We start from the raw sequence: 19802 nt of genomic DNA, 5'->3' as shown, positions 1-19802 counted from the left end.
TCTCGTTCAAACTCCTCCTTCTTGGCTCTCTCGTAGTCAACCTTCTGCTCTGTCACATACCTCTCCAACCTCTCACCATCATACCCGAGAGCACGGCCGTCACTGATGAACTGGGCGGTTAGAGTCAACCTCGTCTCCATCACACAGACTATTAAATAATACTTACAGTCTAACTATAGCTAACAAAAACCAAAGTTAGATCATAGAGATAAAAAGGAAAAAAAAAATATATTATTTCTTAATTACAACGGGCTAACTGAAATCACGGGCGCATCGACAAAAACAGGGCCAAGGACTTATCTGCTCAATATCCCGCGTCGGAAGAAAATCGCCTCACTCCAGGCTCCGCAGAAGAGAAAAGCCACAGACAACCAAAGCCACTGGAGCAGACCAACGGTTCTAACTTCAGGACGGTTCCGGTACACCAGCCAGCAAGACACACAGTTTCAGGTCGATCCCGTCGACAGGCACTCGATCCACTCACACGTTGCCGCTCAGAGTCAGAGGATTCAGGCGTTGGTGACAATAAATAAAAGAACAGGTTACAATAGTTTCAAAGAGTAACTACACACTCTAAGTTTCTCGATACACATTGTGAACCAATCCCATTACGCAAAATACAACGAATGCCCGTCTAATCTATTTAGTGCTGCACAACAGCAGACCGCTTTAACATCTTAAATGTATTTACTGATCACTTTAAAATATACAAAACATAATCCATTATGTATCTGCATTTTATACTGGCCCTAGCGGTCAAATCAAGGACACAGAGGTCACAACGTTGACATTTACATATTGTTTCCCAGAGCCCCCATTTCTGTCAGGTGGGTTTTGTCCTCGCGCTCATCTAGGGTATGATGTACTCCGCCGGGCTCCCCACCTGAGCAGTGTTTATTAGCTTTATGCCGGGGTTATAATTTAGCCTTGGCTCGTCTGCCTGGGCACCCCTAACAGTCTAGTAATCAATTTATACAATAAATATCTAGGAACGAATAAACCAAATATTAACGTATACTAGTGAATAACAATACTGCATATAACAACAAAGGTTTAATGAGTTAATGATATATATGATATTATGAGGCATACATTATGAATAAATATCAATGGCAATTACAGATTACATTCAAAGGGCTATAGCACACCTTAATTTCAGTGCCATAGTCAATCAGGCTTCACAACGCCCACCCAACGCCACTGGCAATAGTCAACTACCAAGCCTACAACTCAGACTTGACTCCAGCAGAGTCCCAAGCCTGCGTCCCTAATACTGGGGAATAACACCACACAGATAACTCAATCTCAAGGCACACCAAGAGAACACAAAGAGACTCATCTCAAGGCACAACAAGAGAACAATGACACCAATATAGCACATCCTTAGAAACAGAACTAATAAGACCTTATCGTGCTCAAACGAAAATACCCTACCAGATGCGCACGACACCTAGCTTGTACCTAACTTGTACCTAACTTGAATCTAACTTGAATCTAACTTGTACCTAACTTGTACCTAACTTGTACCTAACTTGTACCTAACTTGTACCTAACTTTAACCTAACTTGTACCTAACTTTAACCTAACTTGTACCTAACTTTAACCTAACTTGTACCTAACTTTAACCTAACTTGTACCTAACTTTAACCTAACTTGTACCTAACTTGTACCTAACTTTAACCTAACTTGTACCTAACTTGTACCTAACTTTAACCTAACTTGTACCTAACTTTAACCTAACTTGTACCTAACTTGTACCTAACTTGAATCTAACTTGTACCTAACTTGTACCTAACTTGTACCTAACTTGTACCTAACTTTAACCTAACTTGTACCTAAATTGTACCTAACTTGAATCTAACTTGTACCTTACTTGTACCTAACTTGTACCTAACTTGAACCTAACTTGTACCTAACTTGAACCTAACTTGTACCTAACTTGAACCTAACTTGTACCTAACTTGTACCTAACGTGAACCTAATTTGAACCTAACTTGTACCTAACTTGAACCTAACTTGAACCTAATTTGAACCTAACTTGAACCTAACTTGAACCTAACTTGTACCTAACTTGTACCTAACTTGAACCTAACTTGTACCTAACTTGTACCTAACTTGTACCTAACTTGTACCTAATTTGAACCTAACTTGAACCTAACTTGTACCTAACTTGTATCTAACTTGAACCTAATTTGAACCTAACTTGTACCTAACTTGAACCTAACTTGTACCTAACTTGAACCTAACTTGTACCTAACTTGTACCTAACTTGTACCTAATTTGAACCTAACTTGAACCTAACTTGTACCTAACTTGTATCTAACTTGAACCTAATTTGAACCTAACTTGTACCTAACTTGAACCTAACTTGTACCTAACTTGAACCTAACTTGTACCTAACTTGTACCTAACTTGTACCTTACTTGTATCTAACTTGTACCTAACTTGTACCTAATTTGAACCTAACTTGTACCTAACTTGTATCTAACTTGTACCTAACTTGTACCTAACTTGTACCTAACTTGTATCTAATCTGAACCTAACTTGAACCTAACTTGTACCTAATTTGAACCTAACTTGTACCTAACTTGTATCTAACTTGTACCTAACTTGTACCTAACTTGTACCTAACTTGTATCTAATTTGTACCTAACTTGTACCTAACTTGAACCTAATTTGAACCGTACCTAACTTGTTCTTGGGTTGGAATACATTGCGAATAGAAATCACAACTTTCTTATGATCGCCACCACCACCACCCCTCCGAGCTACGTACCGCGCGTGCTGTCGTCACTTTCTAATCGCTCCAATAATTCAAATTGATTTTCAAAGTTTATGGCTGATGGACGGGAGGAAGGGCCAATCAGTCCCTGAGATGGCGCCCCTTGTATTTGTAAATCAGTTATAATTATATGTATTGAGACACCACACCCCGAACTTCAATGACCCCTTGCCCCCTCTCATGACACGTGACACTGAGATATGTCATAAATTCCCTGATCCAGGTCAGGTACCGGAAAATGATCACAAGCCTGGCATAACCTCCTCAGGGACAAGAGGAGGGGGGAGGTGCGGAGGGCTAAAGAACAAAACATGACTGAATATATGACGTCTTTTTTGGTTCGGACTTGCATGACTGAAAGCTATCTGACGTTCAACACTGCAGTGTGATATCATTTTTGGCGCTAGTTTTGAATAGCTGCATTCTTGGTGTGTGTGTGTGCGTGTGTGTGTGTCCATAAAAGCCGAGAGAAATAGAGAGAAACAGAAAGAACGGAAAGAAACAGGAAGCGTAGATAAGTTACAAGAAGAACAATGAGTAAGAAAAAAAAGAGTCATATAAGGAGAAGCAGTGCGGAGGAAGATGAGTTATAAAGAGAATAAAATAAGGAGAAATAGAGATTGAGAACGGTGAGATAGTAGGGGAGGGAATAAAAAAACAGAGAGGGGAATAATAAAGAGAGCGAGCGAGTTAAAAAGAGAAGATTATTTAACAGAAAAAGTAAAGAATAACAAAGTAACAGGGGTAAAGAGAGAAGATAATTAATTAATGGAGAGGAGATTTATAAAGAGCGAGTCAGACTAGTTATAAAGAGAGAGTTATACTAGAGAGTTATACTAGAGAGTTATACTAGAGAGTTATACTAGAGAGTTATACTAGAGAGTTATACTAGAGAGTTATACTAGAGAGTTATACTAGTTACAAAAAGCGAGTCAGACAAGGTATAAAGTGTGAGTCTCACTATTTATAATAAGAGAGGGTACTAAAAAAAGAAATGTTATAAAGAGAGAGATTAGGGTTAGAGTAAATAGGGAAAGAAGTAAGAAAAAGAAAGAATGAAAGAAAAAGAAAGAAAGAAGAAGAAAGAAAGAAAAAGAAAGAAAGAAATAAGAAGAAAGAAAGAAAAAAAAAGAAAAAGAAAGAAAGAAAGAAAAAGAAAAAAAAAAGAAAGAAAAGAAAAAGAAAAAAAGAAAAAGAAAGAAAGAAGAAGAAAGAAAGAAGAAGAAAGAAAGAAAAAAGAAGAAAGAAAAAGAAAAGAAAAAAAAAGAAAGAAAGAAAGAAAAAGAAAGAAAGAAAAAGAAAGAAGAAAAAAGAAAGAAAGAAAGAAAAAGAAAGAAAGAAAGAAAGAAAGAAGAAAAAAAAGAAAGAAAAAGAAGAAAGAAAGAAGAAGAAAGAAAGTAAGAAAAAAAAAAGAAAGAAAAAGAAAGAAAGAAGAAAAAAGAAAAAGAAAAAGAAAGAAAGAAGAAGAAAGAAAGAAAGAAAAAGAAAGCTTGAACAAACAAAGTTACAAAGACAGTTGTGTGGAAACATAAACTCAGAAACCACCCCCGAAGTGGTCCACCCAGGCAGGTAAAAAGGCAGGTTTTAATATTTTCAGAAAGAATATCAGAATGAAATTCTATCAAAGGCAAATGACGGAGAAGAATGGAGGTTGACATATCTTGTGTGGTGTCCCAACGGTCCAGCAGACAAAAGGATAGGTGAAAGTGTGACATATGTACCTTGCCTAACTGATATCACAAAATGATTATCCAATTGATCTAAGTGTTTTGAAAAGGGTCAATCTCTTATCGTTAAGGGGGCTGCACGGAAGTAATTATTTCTGTCTGTGTTTATTTCTGACATACTGTTATACTGTTAAAACATTTATTGTAACTGTAATAGTTTATATGACAGAACTAACTTCACTTATCAATACAATTGTTAAAAAAAGACAAAACAAAAAAAAATTAGCAATACAATAGTAAAAACTAAAACTAAAAATGAAAAAAAAAATTTGACAAAAAAATCTAAAACCGTTTCTATAAATGTATTAAAAATATGTTAAATAATCTCCTCCCTTACTTAATAGCCTCCCGTGTTTGCTGCTATTAATAGTGAATAGTTGTAAAAATGGTTTATTTTTATGAAAACAAACTGCTTGCATAGTTGTTTTTAAAATAAAAATTTTCGCTATCAGAAAAAAAAAGTAGCCGTTGCATCACAACTTTGAAAGGTCTAAAATATCATGATGTCGGATTTCTAACTACTTTTCTAGTTTACGAGATCTAAACGGGACGGACGGACTCTTTTGTTACATACGAGAGGAGAGTCGAATCTTACTTTCTATGTTTTCAATAGCTACATACATTTTTTTAAACAATTTATAGAAGGAAAGAAAGTGTCTTGCCTTTAAAAACTTGCCTCTAAATCACGGCCAGGCTGAGGTTCTTGTATACATTGGGCCATGTTTTCACATTCTTTTTGAGTACCATCAGATTCACAGAGGACCCATAGTTTGTTTACTACTGGGCTTAACAATAAATCAAAATAAAGTTATACAAATCAATCATTTCTAATGAAGTAGCTAGATGAACAGTAAGACTCATAGATAGATAGATAGATAGATAGATAGATAGATAGATAGATAGATAGATAGATAGATAGATAGATAGATAGATAGACAGACAGATAGATAGACAGACAGACAGACAGACAGATAGATAGATAGATAGATAGATAGATAGATAGATAGATAGATAGACAGACAGACAGACAGACAAATAGATAGATAGATAGATAGATAGATAGATAGATAGATAGATAGATAGATAGATAGATAGATAGACAGATAGATAGACAGATAGATAGATAGATAAATAGATAAATAGATAGATAGACAGATATATAGATAGACAGATATATAGATAGACAGATATATAGATAGACAGATAGATAAATAGATAGATAGATAGATAGATAGATAGATAGATAGATAGATAGATAAACAGATAGATAGACAGACAGATAGATAGACAGATAGATAGATAGATAAATAGATAAATAGATAAATAGATAGATATATAGATAGACAGATATATAGATAGACAGATAGATAAATAGATAGATATATAGATAGATAGACAGATATATAGATAGACAGACAGATAGATAGATAGACAGATAGATAAATAGATAGATATATAGATAGATAGACAGATATATAGATAGACAGACAGACAGACAGATAGATAGATAGATAGATAGATAGATAGATAGATAGATAGATAGATAGATAGATAGATAGATAGATAGATAGATAGATAGATAGATAAATAGACATATGACTAAATATAATTCGAGCGTTACTCCACCCTTCCCCCAATTGTTCCTGAATGCCCGGAGAACCAAATAATGAAATGCAGAATTTAGCGTAACGATCAAATAGAAAGAAAAGGAACAAATCCGGAACGGGTCATTCTAATGTAAGCTCAATATTGAGTGATCGATGATTTGAATCCTTAAGGAAATTGCACTCAGCCTGTTGACCTGCTTACCCGCTCAAGCGAAAGAGCCTCCTGCATTCATTAACGTTACAGTCATTTGCCCGCCATTTTCAGATGAACCACGTCTGCCGCCTTTAATGAATAAAAGCTAGGTTTTTATTGGAAGAAAAGAAGGAAAAAAAACACAACAAAACTTAAATCAATCTGACGTAAAATAAACTTGGGGCTCTAAAGTCGATACGAGAGAGAGAGAGAGAGAGAGAGAGAGAGAAAGGGGGGAGAGAGAGAGGGAGAGGGAGTGTGAGAAAGTGGGAGACTGACTGAAAGAGTGACTGAAAGTGGAAGAAAGAGAGAGAGAGAGAGGCAGAGAGAGAGAGAGAGAGGGAAAAAAGAAAAAAAAAAGAGCATCTAAAAGTGCCAAACAAAATAAATCTTTTTTCATGTTATTATCTATTTCTCGAGGACGAAAAAAAAAAGTTTTAGAAAATGTTTGCTCTGATCTTCTGAGCATTGACACTTTTATTTGTTGTTTTGAAACAGAAAATGGGATTTAATTCATTGATAAGAGAAGAAACTTAGTACATAAATGTGTTGGTACATTTCAAGGTAGAGTGCAGTATAAGGAGCATCTAATACACTAGAATCATTGGTTATATTTGCTATCTTATCTTATAAAATAAAGATGTTACTTCATAAAAAGATATGATTACGTCCTACGCGTGTCCGGACATCATTCTAGTTCATCAAATTTAAACTATAAGAGGATATTGCTACATATTTTGTAGACGATTGTCATGACAATCATGGGTTAGAGACCAATAAAGGGAAATCTAACCAACGTTTATATTTAAAATTTGACAACAAAAATAAGTTTTAACTTATGTACATTATTAAAATTATTTCTTCCATTTTAAGTCTATAATAAAGTGTACTGTGAGAAAAATAAATACGAATGCAATTATTACTATACATTCAAATGTTTGTTTAAATTGCAAGGAGTTCATAATTTACAATTTCTTTGAATTATCCGTTTTAACTATTGAAAGTGGCGAGTCTGGTGAGTCACCTCTCGTGAAGTTAATATAAGATATAAAATATAAGAAAATATAAGATACACTAAATTAAAACATTTATTGTATCCAAAGTTATACAAGTCTAGTGAATCTTCGTTTTTTTGCGGGTTATGCTTTCCAAGACCACTTGCGAAAAACGAATCTCCACAAAGTACACTAAAACAAACAAACATTTACATTAACAAATCTACACTAATACCAAGAGGATGCACAGGGTCTTCTACACTAATACCAAAATGATGCACAGGGTCTACTACACTAATACCAAGAGGATGCACAGGGTCTTCTACACTAATACCAAAATGATGCACAGGGTCTACTACACTAATACCAAGAGGATGCACAGGGTCTACTACACTAATACCAAGAGGATGCACAGGGTCTACTACACTAATACCAAGATGATGCACAGGGTCTTCTACACTAATACCAAGAGCATGCACAGGGTCTACTACACTAATACCAAGATGATGCACAGTGTCTACTACACTAATACCAAGAGGATGCACAGGGTCTACTACACTAATACCATGACGATGCACAGTGTCTACTACACTAATACCAAGAGGATGCACAGGGTTTACTACACTTATACCAAGAGGATGCACAGGGTCTACTACACTAATACCAAGAGAATGCACAGGGTTTACTACAAAAATACCAAGAGGATGCACAGGGTCTACTACACTAATACCAAGAGGATGCACAGTGTTTACTACACAAATACCAAGACGATGCACATGGTCTACTACACTAATACCAATAGAATGTACAGGGTCTACTACACTAATACCAAGAGGATGTACAGGGTCTACTACACTAATACCAAGAGGATGTACAGGGTCTACTACACTTATACCAAGAGGATGCACAGGGTCTACTACACTAATACCAAGAGGATGCACAGGGTCTACCACAGAAGAAGGAAAAGCTCTGAAAACGAAATTAAGACGGATTTCACATTCCTCTTTGCGAACAATGGGCTAATTAGAGCAGAACACTGTAAAATAATTTTTAAGAGATTGTAATGGATTTAATGAAATATTTTGTCTATTCGCCGTTTACATTTCAAGTAGTGAAGGATGATTGTAACATATACATATATAACTAATTGTCTTATATTTTAAAGTTTGATGGACTAAATTAAAGATTAAAGTTTGTGTGGTGGATCTGAATTAGAATTAAAATACCAATGGCGTGTGGGAATCAAATCGTTGTGTCCGCCCCTGCTCTAGATCGAACATCTTGTCTCCTCATTCCCAATGGGTAACCCTTGTAATTAATACTTACTAAATAACTAATGTATATATTGTGCCACATCTCTCGATTAAATACGTTTTCGATACATTTAGTACAAGAAAGATTGTGTATTACCTATGCACTGAAGGCCGAGAATAGGTGGCCCTAACAGTCAATATTTGTATGATGGGTCGACGTTGCAAAAGGACAATATAGATTCTCTATAAAGCGGGTCCCTATTAAGGCCCTGAGTTGAACGGTTGCCCCACTCCATAACGCCGCCTCTGCATTGGGGTGGACTTGTGTAAAAGAGATATTACGATATTACTGATACTAAGAAGCCAAATATGAAAAATTCAAAACAATTGTAACCGTTCATTACATTAAATAATTAATAAAGTAATCTTAATGAAATTTTAAGTACAATCTATCAGCTCGATAGCATAGTGAAAAGTTGTTAACATAAACAATTCAAATCGTGTGTGTGTGACTATGTGGAAAGAGTGAGTGAATAGAATTAATTGAACACAAAGACACAAGCATAACAAACTGTGGGCTTGTAGGAGGTATAGTTATAATCACACTCTGATCTGCTAATTAGCCTTTACTCTACATAAGCACCAAGGATTAGAGTAATGACCCATAGATGGAACAGCTTACTTATTATTACTGGTCGCAATTAGGAAGAACAATTATTGATTCATTAGTTCTCTGTGTTAGTCTAAATATAGGTACACACCGGAAGTAAAATACTGAAGGAAAAAAACCTTGGTGAATAAATAGAAAACTTAGTGAGTGTTCAGTAGATAACACATTGCGAGTTCTTAGTAGATAACACATTGCGAGTTCTTAGTAGATAACACATTGCGAGTTCTTAGTAGATAAAACATTGCGAGTTCTTAGTAGATAACACATTGCGAGTTCTTAGTAGATAACACATTGCGAGTTCTTAGTAGATAACACATAACGAGTTCTTAGTAGATAACACATTGCGAGTTCTTAGTAGATAACACATTGCGAGTTCTTAGTAGATAACACATTGCGAGTTCTTAGTAGATAACACATTGCGAGTTCTTAGTAGATAACACATTGCGAGTTCTTAGTAGATAACACATTGCGAGTTCTTAGTAGATAACACATTGCGAGTTCTTAGTAGATAACACATTGCGAGTTCTTAGTAGATAACACATTGCGAGTTCTTAGTAGATAACACATTGCGAGTTCTTAGTAGATAACACATTGCGAGTTCTTAGTAGATAACACATTGCGAGTTCTTAGTAGATAACACATTGCGAGTTCTTAGTAGATAACACATTGCGAGTTCTTAGTAGATAACACATTGCGAGTTCTTAGTAGATAACACATTGCGAGTTCTTAGTAGATAACACATTGCGAGTTCTTAGTAGATAACACATTGCGAGTTCTTAGTAGATAACACATTGCGAGTTCTTAGTAGATAACACATTGCGAGTTCTTAGTAGATAACACATTGCGAGTTCTTAGTAGATAACACATTGCGAGTTCTTAGTAGATAACACATTGCGAGTTCTTAGTAGATAACACATTGCGAGTTCTTAGTAGATAACACATTGCGAGTTCTTAGTAGATAACACATTGCGAGTTCTTAGTAGATGACACATTGCGAGTTCTTAGTAGATAACACATTGCGAGTTCTTAGTAGATAACACATTGCGAGTTCTTAGTAGATGACACATTGCGAGTTCTTAGTAGATAACACATTGCGAGTTCTTAGTAGATGACACATTGCGAGTTCTTAGTAGATAACACATTGCGAGTTCTTAGTAGATAACACATTGCGAGTTCTTAGTAGATAACACATTGCGAGTTCTTAGTAGAAAACACATTGCGAGTTCTTAGTAGATAACACATTGCGAGTTCTTAGTAGAAAACACATTGCGAGTTCTTAGTAGATAACACATTGCGAGTTCTTAGTAGAAAACACATTGCGAGGGCTCAGTAGTACACAAGCTTAGTGTCCAGTTGAACATTAAGTGAGTACTCAGTACTTTGACTTTTATCGGATGCTGACTCTCGGTAACGGAGATGGAAAAGACGACCCATGAACCTAAGTAACTCAACAGTATGAAGAATAAAACCAAAAATAAATTGGTAGTTGAAAATGCTCTCAATCAATAAATAAAAATTATATCTATATATTGTTCAAGTTATAAATAAATATCTGTGATTGATTCCATAGAGATGTATGTATATGTAATTTTGTGACTGTTAGCAAATATGTATAAATCGGTCTGTGATTAATAGCATAGATATGTATGTATAAATAGGTCGATGCTTGGTAGAGAATACATGTATTTATATATATAGGTCTGTGATTAATAGCATAGATATGTCTGTATATGTAGGTATGTGCTTGATAGAGAATACATGTATTTATATATAGGTATGTGATTGATATCTATTTCTATTTTAAATTGATGAGAAATTTCAGAGTAATGTGATTTGTATTGTTTTAAACAATTCAAACGTAATATCATTAATTTTCTTATGTGACTTCGACATTTGTGAATGTGTTAGCGTACGCTATTATCACACGTTTCTTACAAAAACGTGATACTCAAGGCCAGTCTCTCTCCTTTGTTCTTTCTTTATAGCTAAAAACGTAGCTACAGTGGGCAGTGCTGAAAGGGTTCTTCAAAACTGGGTTCAAATTACGTGAGGAGGTGATATTAATCAAAACAACCCTGAACATTGTTGCTTTAATAGAACCTCCAGGTTGGCACCTGACACATGATCGAAATTACACGGCCCCTTTCCACCCCACCCCTCTAAAACAAAACGTCCTCAATGTTTTCAAACAGTATTTCCCAAACTTTTTCCTTAACGGAGCACTTCCCACATTCTGAGTATTTAGCGGAAAATTTTGCAAATCTATCTTTTTTTAGAGAGATTACTTCCCCTGGTGGTCTACTAGTTCATTATTTCAGTAGTTCAGGGAACACCTACTCAGTTCTCGCTAGGGTTCCGCGGAACACAGTTTGGGAAACACCGTTTTAAAAGATCCCTAAAAACCAATTACCTCTCCACCCCCGCTCTCTACGCTCAAAGGCGAAGAACAGAAGACGCTTCTGTACATGCCCCCGGGCGAGTATTGAACACATATATAGATCAACCGTTTTATCTTATTTATTTCGTCCCACACAGCGAACAGTTTTTAATTTACCAGGGGGCACTTGGCGGTGTTTGTTTTCGTATGAGGTCGGGCCTTAAGGTTTGGGTTTAAAAACTAGACGAAGCGCTGCACATCTTTCAGAGCAGATCGATGCCAGGAGAGTTGGCGCCAGCAGCCAGGGCAGGAGAAATTATTGAAAAGCTTCATGTGATTTGATGAATGGACTCTTATTGATTGTTGGAAAACTGTTTCTAGTTCAATGATGGATGTGAAAAGTCTTATCATTCTGGTTATATATATATATATATATATATATATATATATATATATATAACCAGAATGATAAGACTTTATATATATATATATATATATATATATATATATATATATATATATAGATATATATATATATATATGTATATATATATATATATATATGAGAGAGAGAGAGAGATTGGAAGAGTTTGTGTGTGTGTGTGAGAGAGAGAGAGAGTGTGTGTATTGTAGGGAGAAACAATGACAAAGTACAAGAGAGAATTTGTTGAATTTTTCTTCCGATTTCGTGGACGACACACTTATACTGGAACAGAAGGACCAGATTATCACAGAGATAATAATGACAACTGACTTCACAGATACCTTCATGGCCCTTAACATTTCTAAGAAGATTCTCGTTGCCTGTCGGAAGGCGGTACTGCTGTAGACCTGCCACATCACCAGAAATGTCCTCAGTGGACACTGATAAAGGGACTACAATTAATTTTGTATCTCTTAATAGCAACTCGACACTGGGAGCGCTAGAGAATGAATACTTGTTCGTTTCTAACATAATTTCAGAGTAATCGACTATGGAAACTATATATAGTAATAATACACCTTGTTGTTATATCAACCGAAAGGATAATGACAACTGACCGCTTAGTCACATTCGAAGCCCTTGACATTCCTAAGAGGATTCTTATACCTGTCAATGGGCAGTACTGTTGCAGACCTGCCACATCATCAGAACACTGTTAAAAGGATTACAGTGAATTTTGTTTCCCTTCAACGAAGCTCGACCCAGGCAGTGCCAGAAAATGAAAATTAATTCATTTCTATAATAAAAATATCACTACTAACTAATAATTTTCTCTCTTTGTTTTGTTTCGCAAACGTCTATACATTTTAAGATGAGACACTAACTAGCCTAACACAAAATGACCCACAAGGACCCGGAAGGACTTGGTGTGCATGGCGTGGTGTCTATTCTTGGCAACATGGAGTGCTGCCACAATGAAGAGACATCAAGTCTGAGTCCCTTGCATGGAAAGTGTGTGTGAGAGAGATGGATGGAAACACAGCCGAGATGTGACAATGTGACAGTGCATTACATTGCCACTCTCTCCTCTTTCTGTATCTCCCGTTCTTTTCTCTTCCTTTCTCTTGTCCTCTCACTCTACCTCCCTCCTTCTCTCTCTCTCTTTCTGACACCCTCTTCTCTCTTTCTTTTTCTCTTCATGTCTCTCTCTCCCTCTCTTTTTCACTTTGTACTCTCGCTCTCGTCTTCATTCTGCCTCCCCTTCTCTCTTTGTCTCTCCCTCACTCCCTCTCGCTCTCTCCGTCTCTTTTTCACTCTCTCTCCATCTCTAACTATTTCTGTTCCCCTCTCTCTTTCAGTCCCCCCTTTCTCTACCACTCTCGCTCTTTCTCTTATTCTCTCACTCTCTTTTTTTCTCTCTCTTTCTCTTTGTCTTTCTCTTTTTTCCCCTCTCTCTTTCTCTCTCTCTTTCTCTCCCTTTCTAACATAATTGGATCACCGATCTGCAGTAAAACCGTCTTCTGACTTTTATCTTTTTAGCCATATTCGGGCTTTTAAAGATCTGACTTTTACAATAATAAACGCATAAAAATGATAATAATGTTAATAATATTTTTCAATACTGGAAACACAACAAAATTGCTTACATATGATATTTTACTTGAACTAAAAGTAAACTAAAAGTAAACTGTCAAACTGTCATTATTCGAGCACATATGTTCCAATGTTATTGCCGAGATAAGCTTTACAAGTCTCACGATGATATCACTTGATGATCATTATAAAAGTGAACTGATGTCAATTAAACAGCAATCAAGTTTTATTTCATAAGTTTTAGAAAGAGAAACGTGTTTTATTGCTGCTGTCAAAACCTTATTCCTCACCAATAAATGTAGACGCACATATTTAATCATCTTTGGAAAACTTCAATTAAGACGCATTGTACATCTACCCGCTTTCAATTCAGGGGGAGATAACGATTGGATCCTACCTTCCGGTAAAGCAAACCACATAGACTCTTATGTATCGTGAAGAAAAACATAATCGATACTTCATTCAGTGCGATTACAACCTTCAGAAACTGCAGGCTAATGGCTGTGTACACAGAAGGGGAAACTCGAACCAACTACAAACTCATTCGAGGACGAAGGAAAGAAAAATGAGAAAATAAAATAATGAATAAGCAAAACAAAAGCGTAGATAAGGAAATAAAAGACGAAATCGATACATTGGTTGCGCATTTATCGGTTATAGAATGTTCACAACATACATAGCATAGAAAAATCTATCTTCAGAAACAAAATGTAACCTATCTGAATATGGAATTCTAAGATAGATCCAATCATCCAAATCAGGGGTTCCAAACCTTTTTCTGCATGGGACCATGTTCACCTATAATACGCATGTCATGGGACGCGAATCACCGCTAAAATTCGTTGAGTAAAATGGAAGCGAGCTTGTCCGATTTCATTCTGCGCTGAGGGCAGACGGTTCCAGGGCCGGATAGCACTGCTTCAAGGACTGAAAATGTCTCGTGGGCCATATGTTGGGCATCACTGTTATAGATCTCGCCAAAGAACGTAAGTCGAGCATCACCGATATAAATCTTTATACCGTGAATGTGTGTATGAGGAAATATTAATGTATGGTAAATGTGTCCCACTGTTCAAACGTTGATTTTAATTTTAAAAGCTGGAATCAGTATCAAGTCATCGCTACGATATCTTTCTTTGAAACTAATAAAACACTGATATCCAAGTTTCATCTTTCAAAGAGAAGCAGCAGGTAGAGCTTAGAAATTGGGGCGTCCAAAAGATAATTTTTGGGATGAAGGTTTTTCAAGTGTTTCTTAGAAGAACCAATATTAAATTAGAATCTAATGGCTGCATGGTCATCCAAATATTTGGTGCGCTTATCTCTTTGGTTCAAAGAACCAAAACGAGTAGAGAGTAGCTTCCCTTTATGTCTTAGCCCGAGTAGCTAATCAGACGAGACAATCAAAGCAAATGGGTAATTATTTTTTTAAACAAACAAACGTTAATTTAAAACGCTGGCAGACCTAATTACAAAATAGGGCTTAATAGGATTGCTGTGATAAATGCGATTCTATAAATATCAATTTACATGGTAACAATGCTAACCAGCATGTTTAATATAATATTTTCATTATTAGAACGAGTTCTGTCGTAGATGATCATTCTTCCAATATAGTGTAGATCAGTAGGTGGTCCAAGGGTTTAGCCCTTGGGCCGCATTATGCGGCGGATAATGTTACTGTTTTTTTGGATCACATTATTCTCACCCTGATAGAAATGAGTTTGGAAATTATGCATAATCCAATTAGTGTGCTGCTTCAGTGTCTAGCTCAGTGCGATAAAATGGCTGGCTAATTCTAATTAGCATAAAAAAAAGGTTGATGCCGCTTTCCCATTGACAGTTCTTTTATAGTAGTGGTGGTACAGTGTTGGAACATAAAGAGTCGGATGTTCAACCTTCGGACTTGCTTTCGTCGGGAAAACTTAGGAAGATCGGCTCGAGAAGGCGACCCGCGAAACCTGTAGTTAAGAGATTTAGGAAAAACAGATCTGTTCAAAGACTGACAATTGGGAGAAAGTCTTTCCACTGAATGAATGGGCTCCAGAGATTTAGCCTTGGAAAGTATCCGAACGTGGTGACCACATCACAGCCAAAGTTATAACAAATAAACAGAGAGTTCATTAATAGTAACATTCTTACATAGTCACAAACCTAAGTCAGAGATCAAACTGTGTAAAATCTGGAAGAATAACATCAGCTTCCAAGTAAAATTAAAACTCTATTCTTCACTAGTGGTCTCAGAGCTTCTATAAGGTTGGAAACATTGGACACTGAACGCTGAGGCTGAAAGAAGAATCCAACCCTTGGAGAGTAAATGTTTCAAAATGAAAAAATGCTGGATATTAGATACCAGAAAAAAAACAACAAATGAGTTTGTTCAAGGCATCACTATGGCTCATAAAAAGGGAAGGACTTCCCGTTGCTGTAAAGAGACGAAAGCTGGGCTGGTTTCGTCTTCTTGTAAAACATGACTCACTGTCAAAGTCATCCTTCAAGGCACAGGCGGCCTTAGAAGATCGCGGGGCCCTGTGCGAGTGTTATATGTGGGTCCCTAAACCTATATATATATATCCTATCACATCACGGGCTCGTCCGCCTCTAACACTGTAGGCCTTATTTTTGCTACTAAACATAGTACCTTACGTAGGTACTGTACTATTGGCCTTTCAATAATTACATACTGTATTGTAATTATTCTGCATTTAAGACTTCGCCTTTTAAAGTTAATAAACGTAACTAATGATTCAGAAACATTTTGCATGAAAATCAACAAACTAGATAAGAATAATTTCTGCAAAGCACCTTGAAGTCGGAAAATAAACTAATCAAGGTGTAGAACCAGAACACTTGCAATAACCAAATAGTTGCTTAGAAGGTCATAGACGAATTCCTGGCTTGTCGCTTTGCACTAATAGTAATAGTATGTATCTTCTCTCCCAATGCGCGGTCCGAATGCTGAAGCCCCCGATTGATGTTCTTGAAGAGCATGGTATGTGATAGGAGTTACAATTGTCCCTTGAATTTCGCAGATTCGACTTTCGCAGAACGGCTATACCACGGATTTTCCAAATAAATGATGAAAAAAAAAATACTCCCGCGTTTTTTTAAATCACGTGTTGTTCCACAGCCACCCGATGTATAGTAGCCTAGAACTATACGTCATCGCCAAACTTTCTGGATACTGATTGGTCGAAATAACCGTATAGCACATCAGGGCCGGTCTTAGGCCACTGCAACCTATGCCTTCATAGGCCCCGCGCTAATTAAATGTGTAATTAGTAATTGAAAAATATATACGAAAACTTCTTGGAAATGTCCAGCATTTATTAAAATCTCCTGAAAACTCATAAAAATCTCCTGAAAAATGGACAAAATTAACATTTGTGGGCGTCATTCATTAAGAAAAACGCCAATCCTACGCGCGATAAAAAAAGGCCATTGTCAGCTTTCATGTGACAAATGTAAAAATTGGACGAATTTTCCCCTTAACCGGAAGTCCCAATACCTTATTTACTTTTATAGTCACTGGCATATAAATATGCCGTAGGTTGCAAGGTTCGTAAAGTAAAGTTAACTTGATCGCAATTTTGTACTTAGTAAAGAATGAATAAAATTCAAAGTCGAATTTATTTTTTAATATTAAAAAATCTTAATTTTCACTTATTATTCTTATTCCCACCCAGACTAGGCCCCGCGTAATCAGTTTCGCATAGGGCCCCGCAATAGTTAGGACCGGCCCTGTAGCATATGAACTGGTTCCATCGAGACCAATCGTTATAGTGAGCCTCACCACTGAGCTGCGACGTCACAACATGTGTAGACCAATAGCTCGTGACGTCTGAATCAGTTGGCATGTAAAGGTTATTGAGGATATGGGTAGTAGTTATTTAGGAGATTCAAGTGTTAGGGGACGTCTTGTGATACTGTTCGTTTCCAAATATAGTGTACGAGCGTACATATAGGAAATTAAATACCGCGACAAATTTGATTTCGCGGTCCATCTCGAAAGTCAAGAAAACACTTTATTTCTTTATAAATTTTCATTAACAAAATTAATTTTTAGCGGCCCCCAAAAGGGGAAAAGACGCTATTAGTTTTGTGTGGCTTGTCTGTCCGTCTGTCCATCTCTCCGTCCGTCCGTCCCGTTTAGATCTCAGAAACTAGAAGAGAAAATGAAAATCGGACATCATCGGACTTTTTTCTTTTCTAGTTCAAAAGTTGCATTTATGTTAGTACAAAATAAATTACCTATGACTCTTACATATAGAAATAACCTTGCAAATGGTTCAGACTTGATCACTGCGCCTTTTTCTATTCAAATCTGATTGGATGTCATTTATAATAAATATATACGAAATAAACGATGTTAGTTGGTTGCTTCCGGTTACCTTTTTTTGTTCATTGGTGCCAAGGTGAACTGCTAAACAATGATAGCCTCCTAGAATCTACAGGTCATAAGACACTTCATTGCATTCTGGGTATTTTCAACTTCAATCTCAACTGCAACTCTTAGAATGTAAACATAACATCATTGAATATCTTAGTAGTTTGAAGATACTTCCAATCCCCAAGGGATATTCTAACTTAATACGAAGTCAAATGTAAACTTATTTAGTTTGAGATTTGGCTTTTTTTTATGCGTAAAATACGCACGTAGATAATATAGTGACTAACTTGAAATCGATATGTATATTGACATTTTATTTTAAAAACATTACATACGTTCTAGTCATCTCTTCAATGTGTAGGGAAAGTCCAAGAAGAAGAAGGAAGAAGATCGATATGGATCTCAGCTTTATGGCCACACTTTGTCGGGATGTTCGGACAAGATTATCAGAAGATAAATCAACAAGATTAAAGAGACGCTCTAGTCTCATCATCATTAGACTTCCCTGGCATCGGGGACAGGGTGCCTCGGTACAGCCTTGACATTGAGGTAAAAGTGTCGTGTCTGACAAGTAAACAGGGTGTTCTGAAAGGAATGACCAATACGATTACATACAATAAAATTCATATACCAAACGTCATAATTCTACGCCTGGCAAACAAAAAAGAAAAGACCTTTAGGAAATTAACTTAAGAACAATGAGATAAGTATAAGCAAATAAAATGCTTTAAAAGTTACTGTTGTAATTCATATAGGCTCTTCTTTTTTTCTAGGAAGAAAATGACAAGAACACAAAGAATCTATCACGGTGCCCACTTTAAATTGTAATAACAAATGTAGTAACAAAATGTAGAAATTAATTCTCAATAGAATATTAACAGGAAAGATCCTTTCAAAGTTGTCAACAAAAAAATTCCTAGTGGCATTTAAAACTAATAAATTTGTCGTATTTGTACAGCATTACACATTTTTAGCGGCCCCCGAAAGGGGAAAAGACGCTATTAGTTTTGTGCGAAATGTCTGTCCGTCTGTCCGTCCGTCCCATTTAGATTTCGTAAACTAGAAAAGATATTGAAAATCCGACATCACAATATTTTAGACCATTCAAAGTTCTGATGCAACGTCTACATTTTTTTTTTTCTGAAAGCGAAAAATCTAATTTTTAAAATCAGTTATGCAAGCAGTTTTTTAAAGAGAAAAAGCTAATTAGTATGCATTTTAAGTTAAACCTAATTTAAAATGAGTAGTAATCTTATAAACTTCATTTTTCTGAACATTTTTTTATTGCGGATTTTTTTTTTTTTTTTTTTTTTTGAGGATTCGAATAAGAGATTGAGCCTTTTCAAAACAATTAGATCAATTATAAGACATTAGTTAGGCCAGGGGAGGCGCGGTGGCTGAGCGGTAAAGCGCTTGGCTTCCGAACCGGGGGTCCCGGGTTCGAATCCTGGTGAAGACTGGGATTTTCAACTTTGGAATCTTTGGGCGCCTCTGAGTCCACTCAGCTCTAATGGGTACCTGACATTAGTTGGGGAAAAGTATAGGCGGTTGGTCGTTGTGCTGGCTACATGACACCCTCGCTAACCGTAGGCCACAAAAACAGATGAACTTTACATCGTCTGCCCTATAGACCACAAGGTCTAAAAGGGGAACTAGTTAGGCCAGGTTCACATCTAACTTTACATTCACTTACACCTATCCTTTGATCTGCGGGACCGTTGGGGCACTAAACAACATCTGTTAACCTTCTTTCTCCATTATTATCTATCATTTGTCTTTGATATAATTTCA

General features: G+C 36.3%; 1 protein-coding gene across 1 annotated transcript; it reads left to right on the top strand.

Annotated features, from left to right (window-relative positions):
• Window positions 1-7546: 7546 nt before the first annotated feature.
• Window positions 7547-8368, top strand: LOC129924457 (uncharacterized). Its single transcript, XM_056018949.1, has one exon. It carries the CDS (start codon window positions 7547-7549, stop codon window positions 8366-8368), a length of 822 nt encoding a protein of 273 aa, XP_055874924.1.
• Window positions 8369-19802: the final 11434 nt, after the last annotated feature.

The sequence above is a fragment of the Biomphalaria glabrata genome, chromosome 1 (genome assembly GCF_947242115.1).
Source record: "Biomphalaria glabrata chromosome 1, xgBioGlab47.1, whole genome shotgun sequence".
Classification (NCBI taxonomy): domain Eukaryota; kingdom Metazoa; phylum Mollusca; class Gastropoda; family Planorbidae; genus Biomphalaria; species Biomphalaria glabrata.
Note: the sequence above shows the minus strand (reverse complement) of the source record. Positions and strands in the feature narration are given on the sequence as shown.

Bases quoted from the DNA above. Each gene is read 5' to 3' on its own strand.
- LOC129924457 (XM_056018949.1), top strand. From the start codon at position 7,547: ATGCACAGGGTCTTCTACACTAATACCAAAATGATGCACAGGGTCTAC.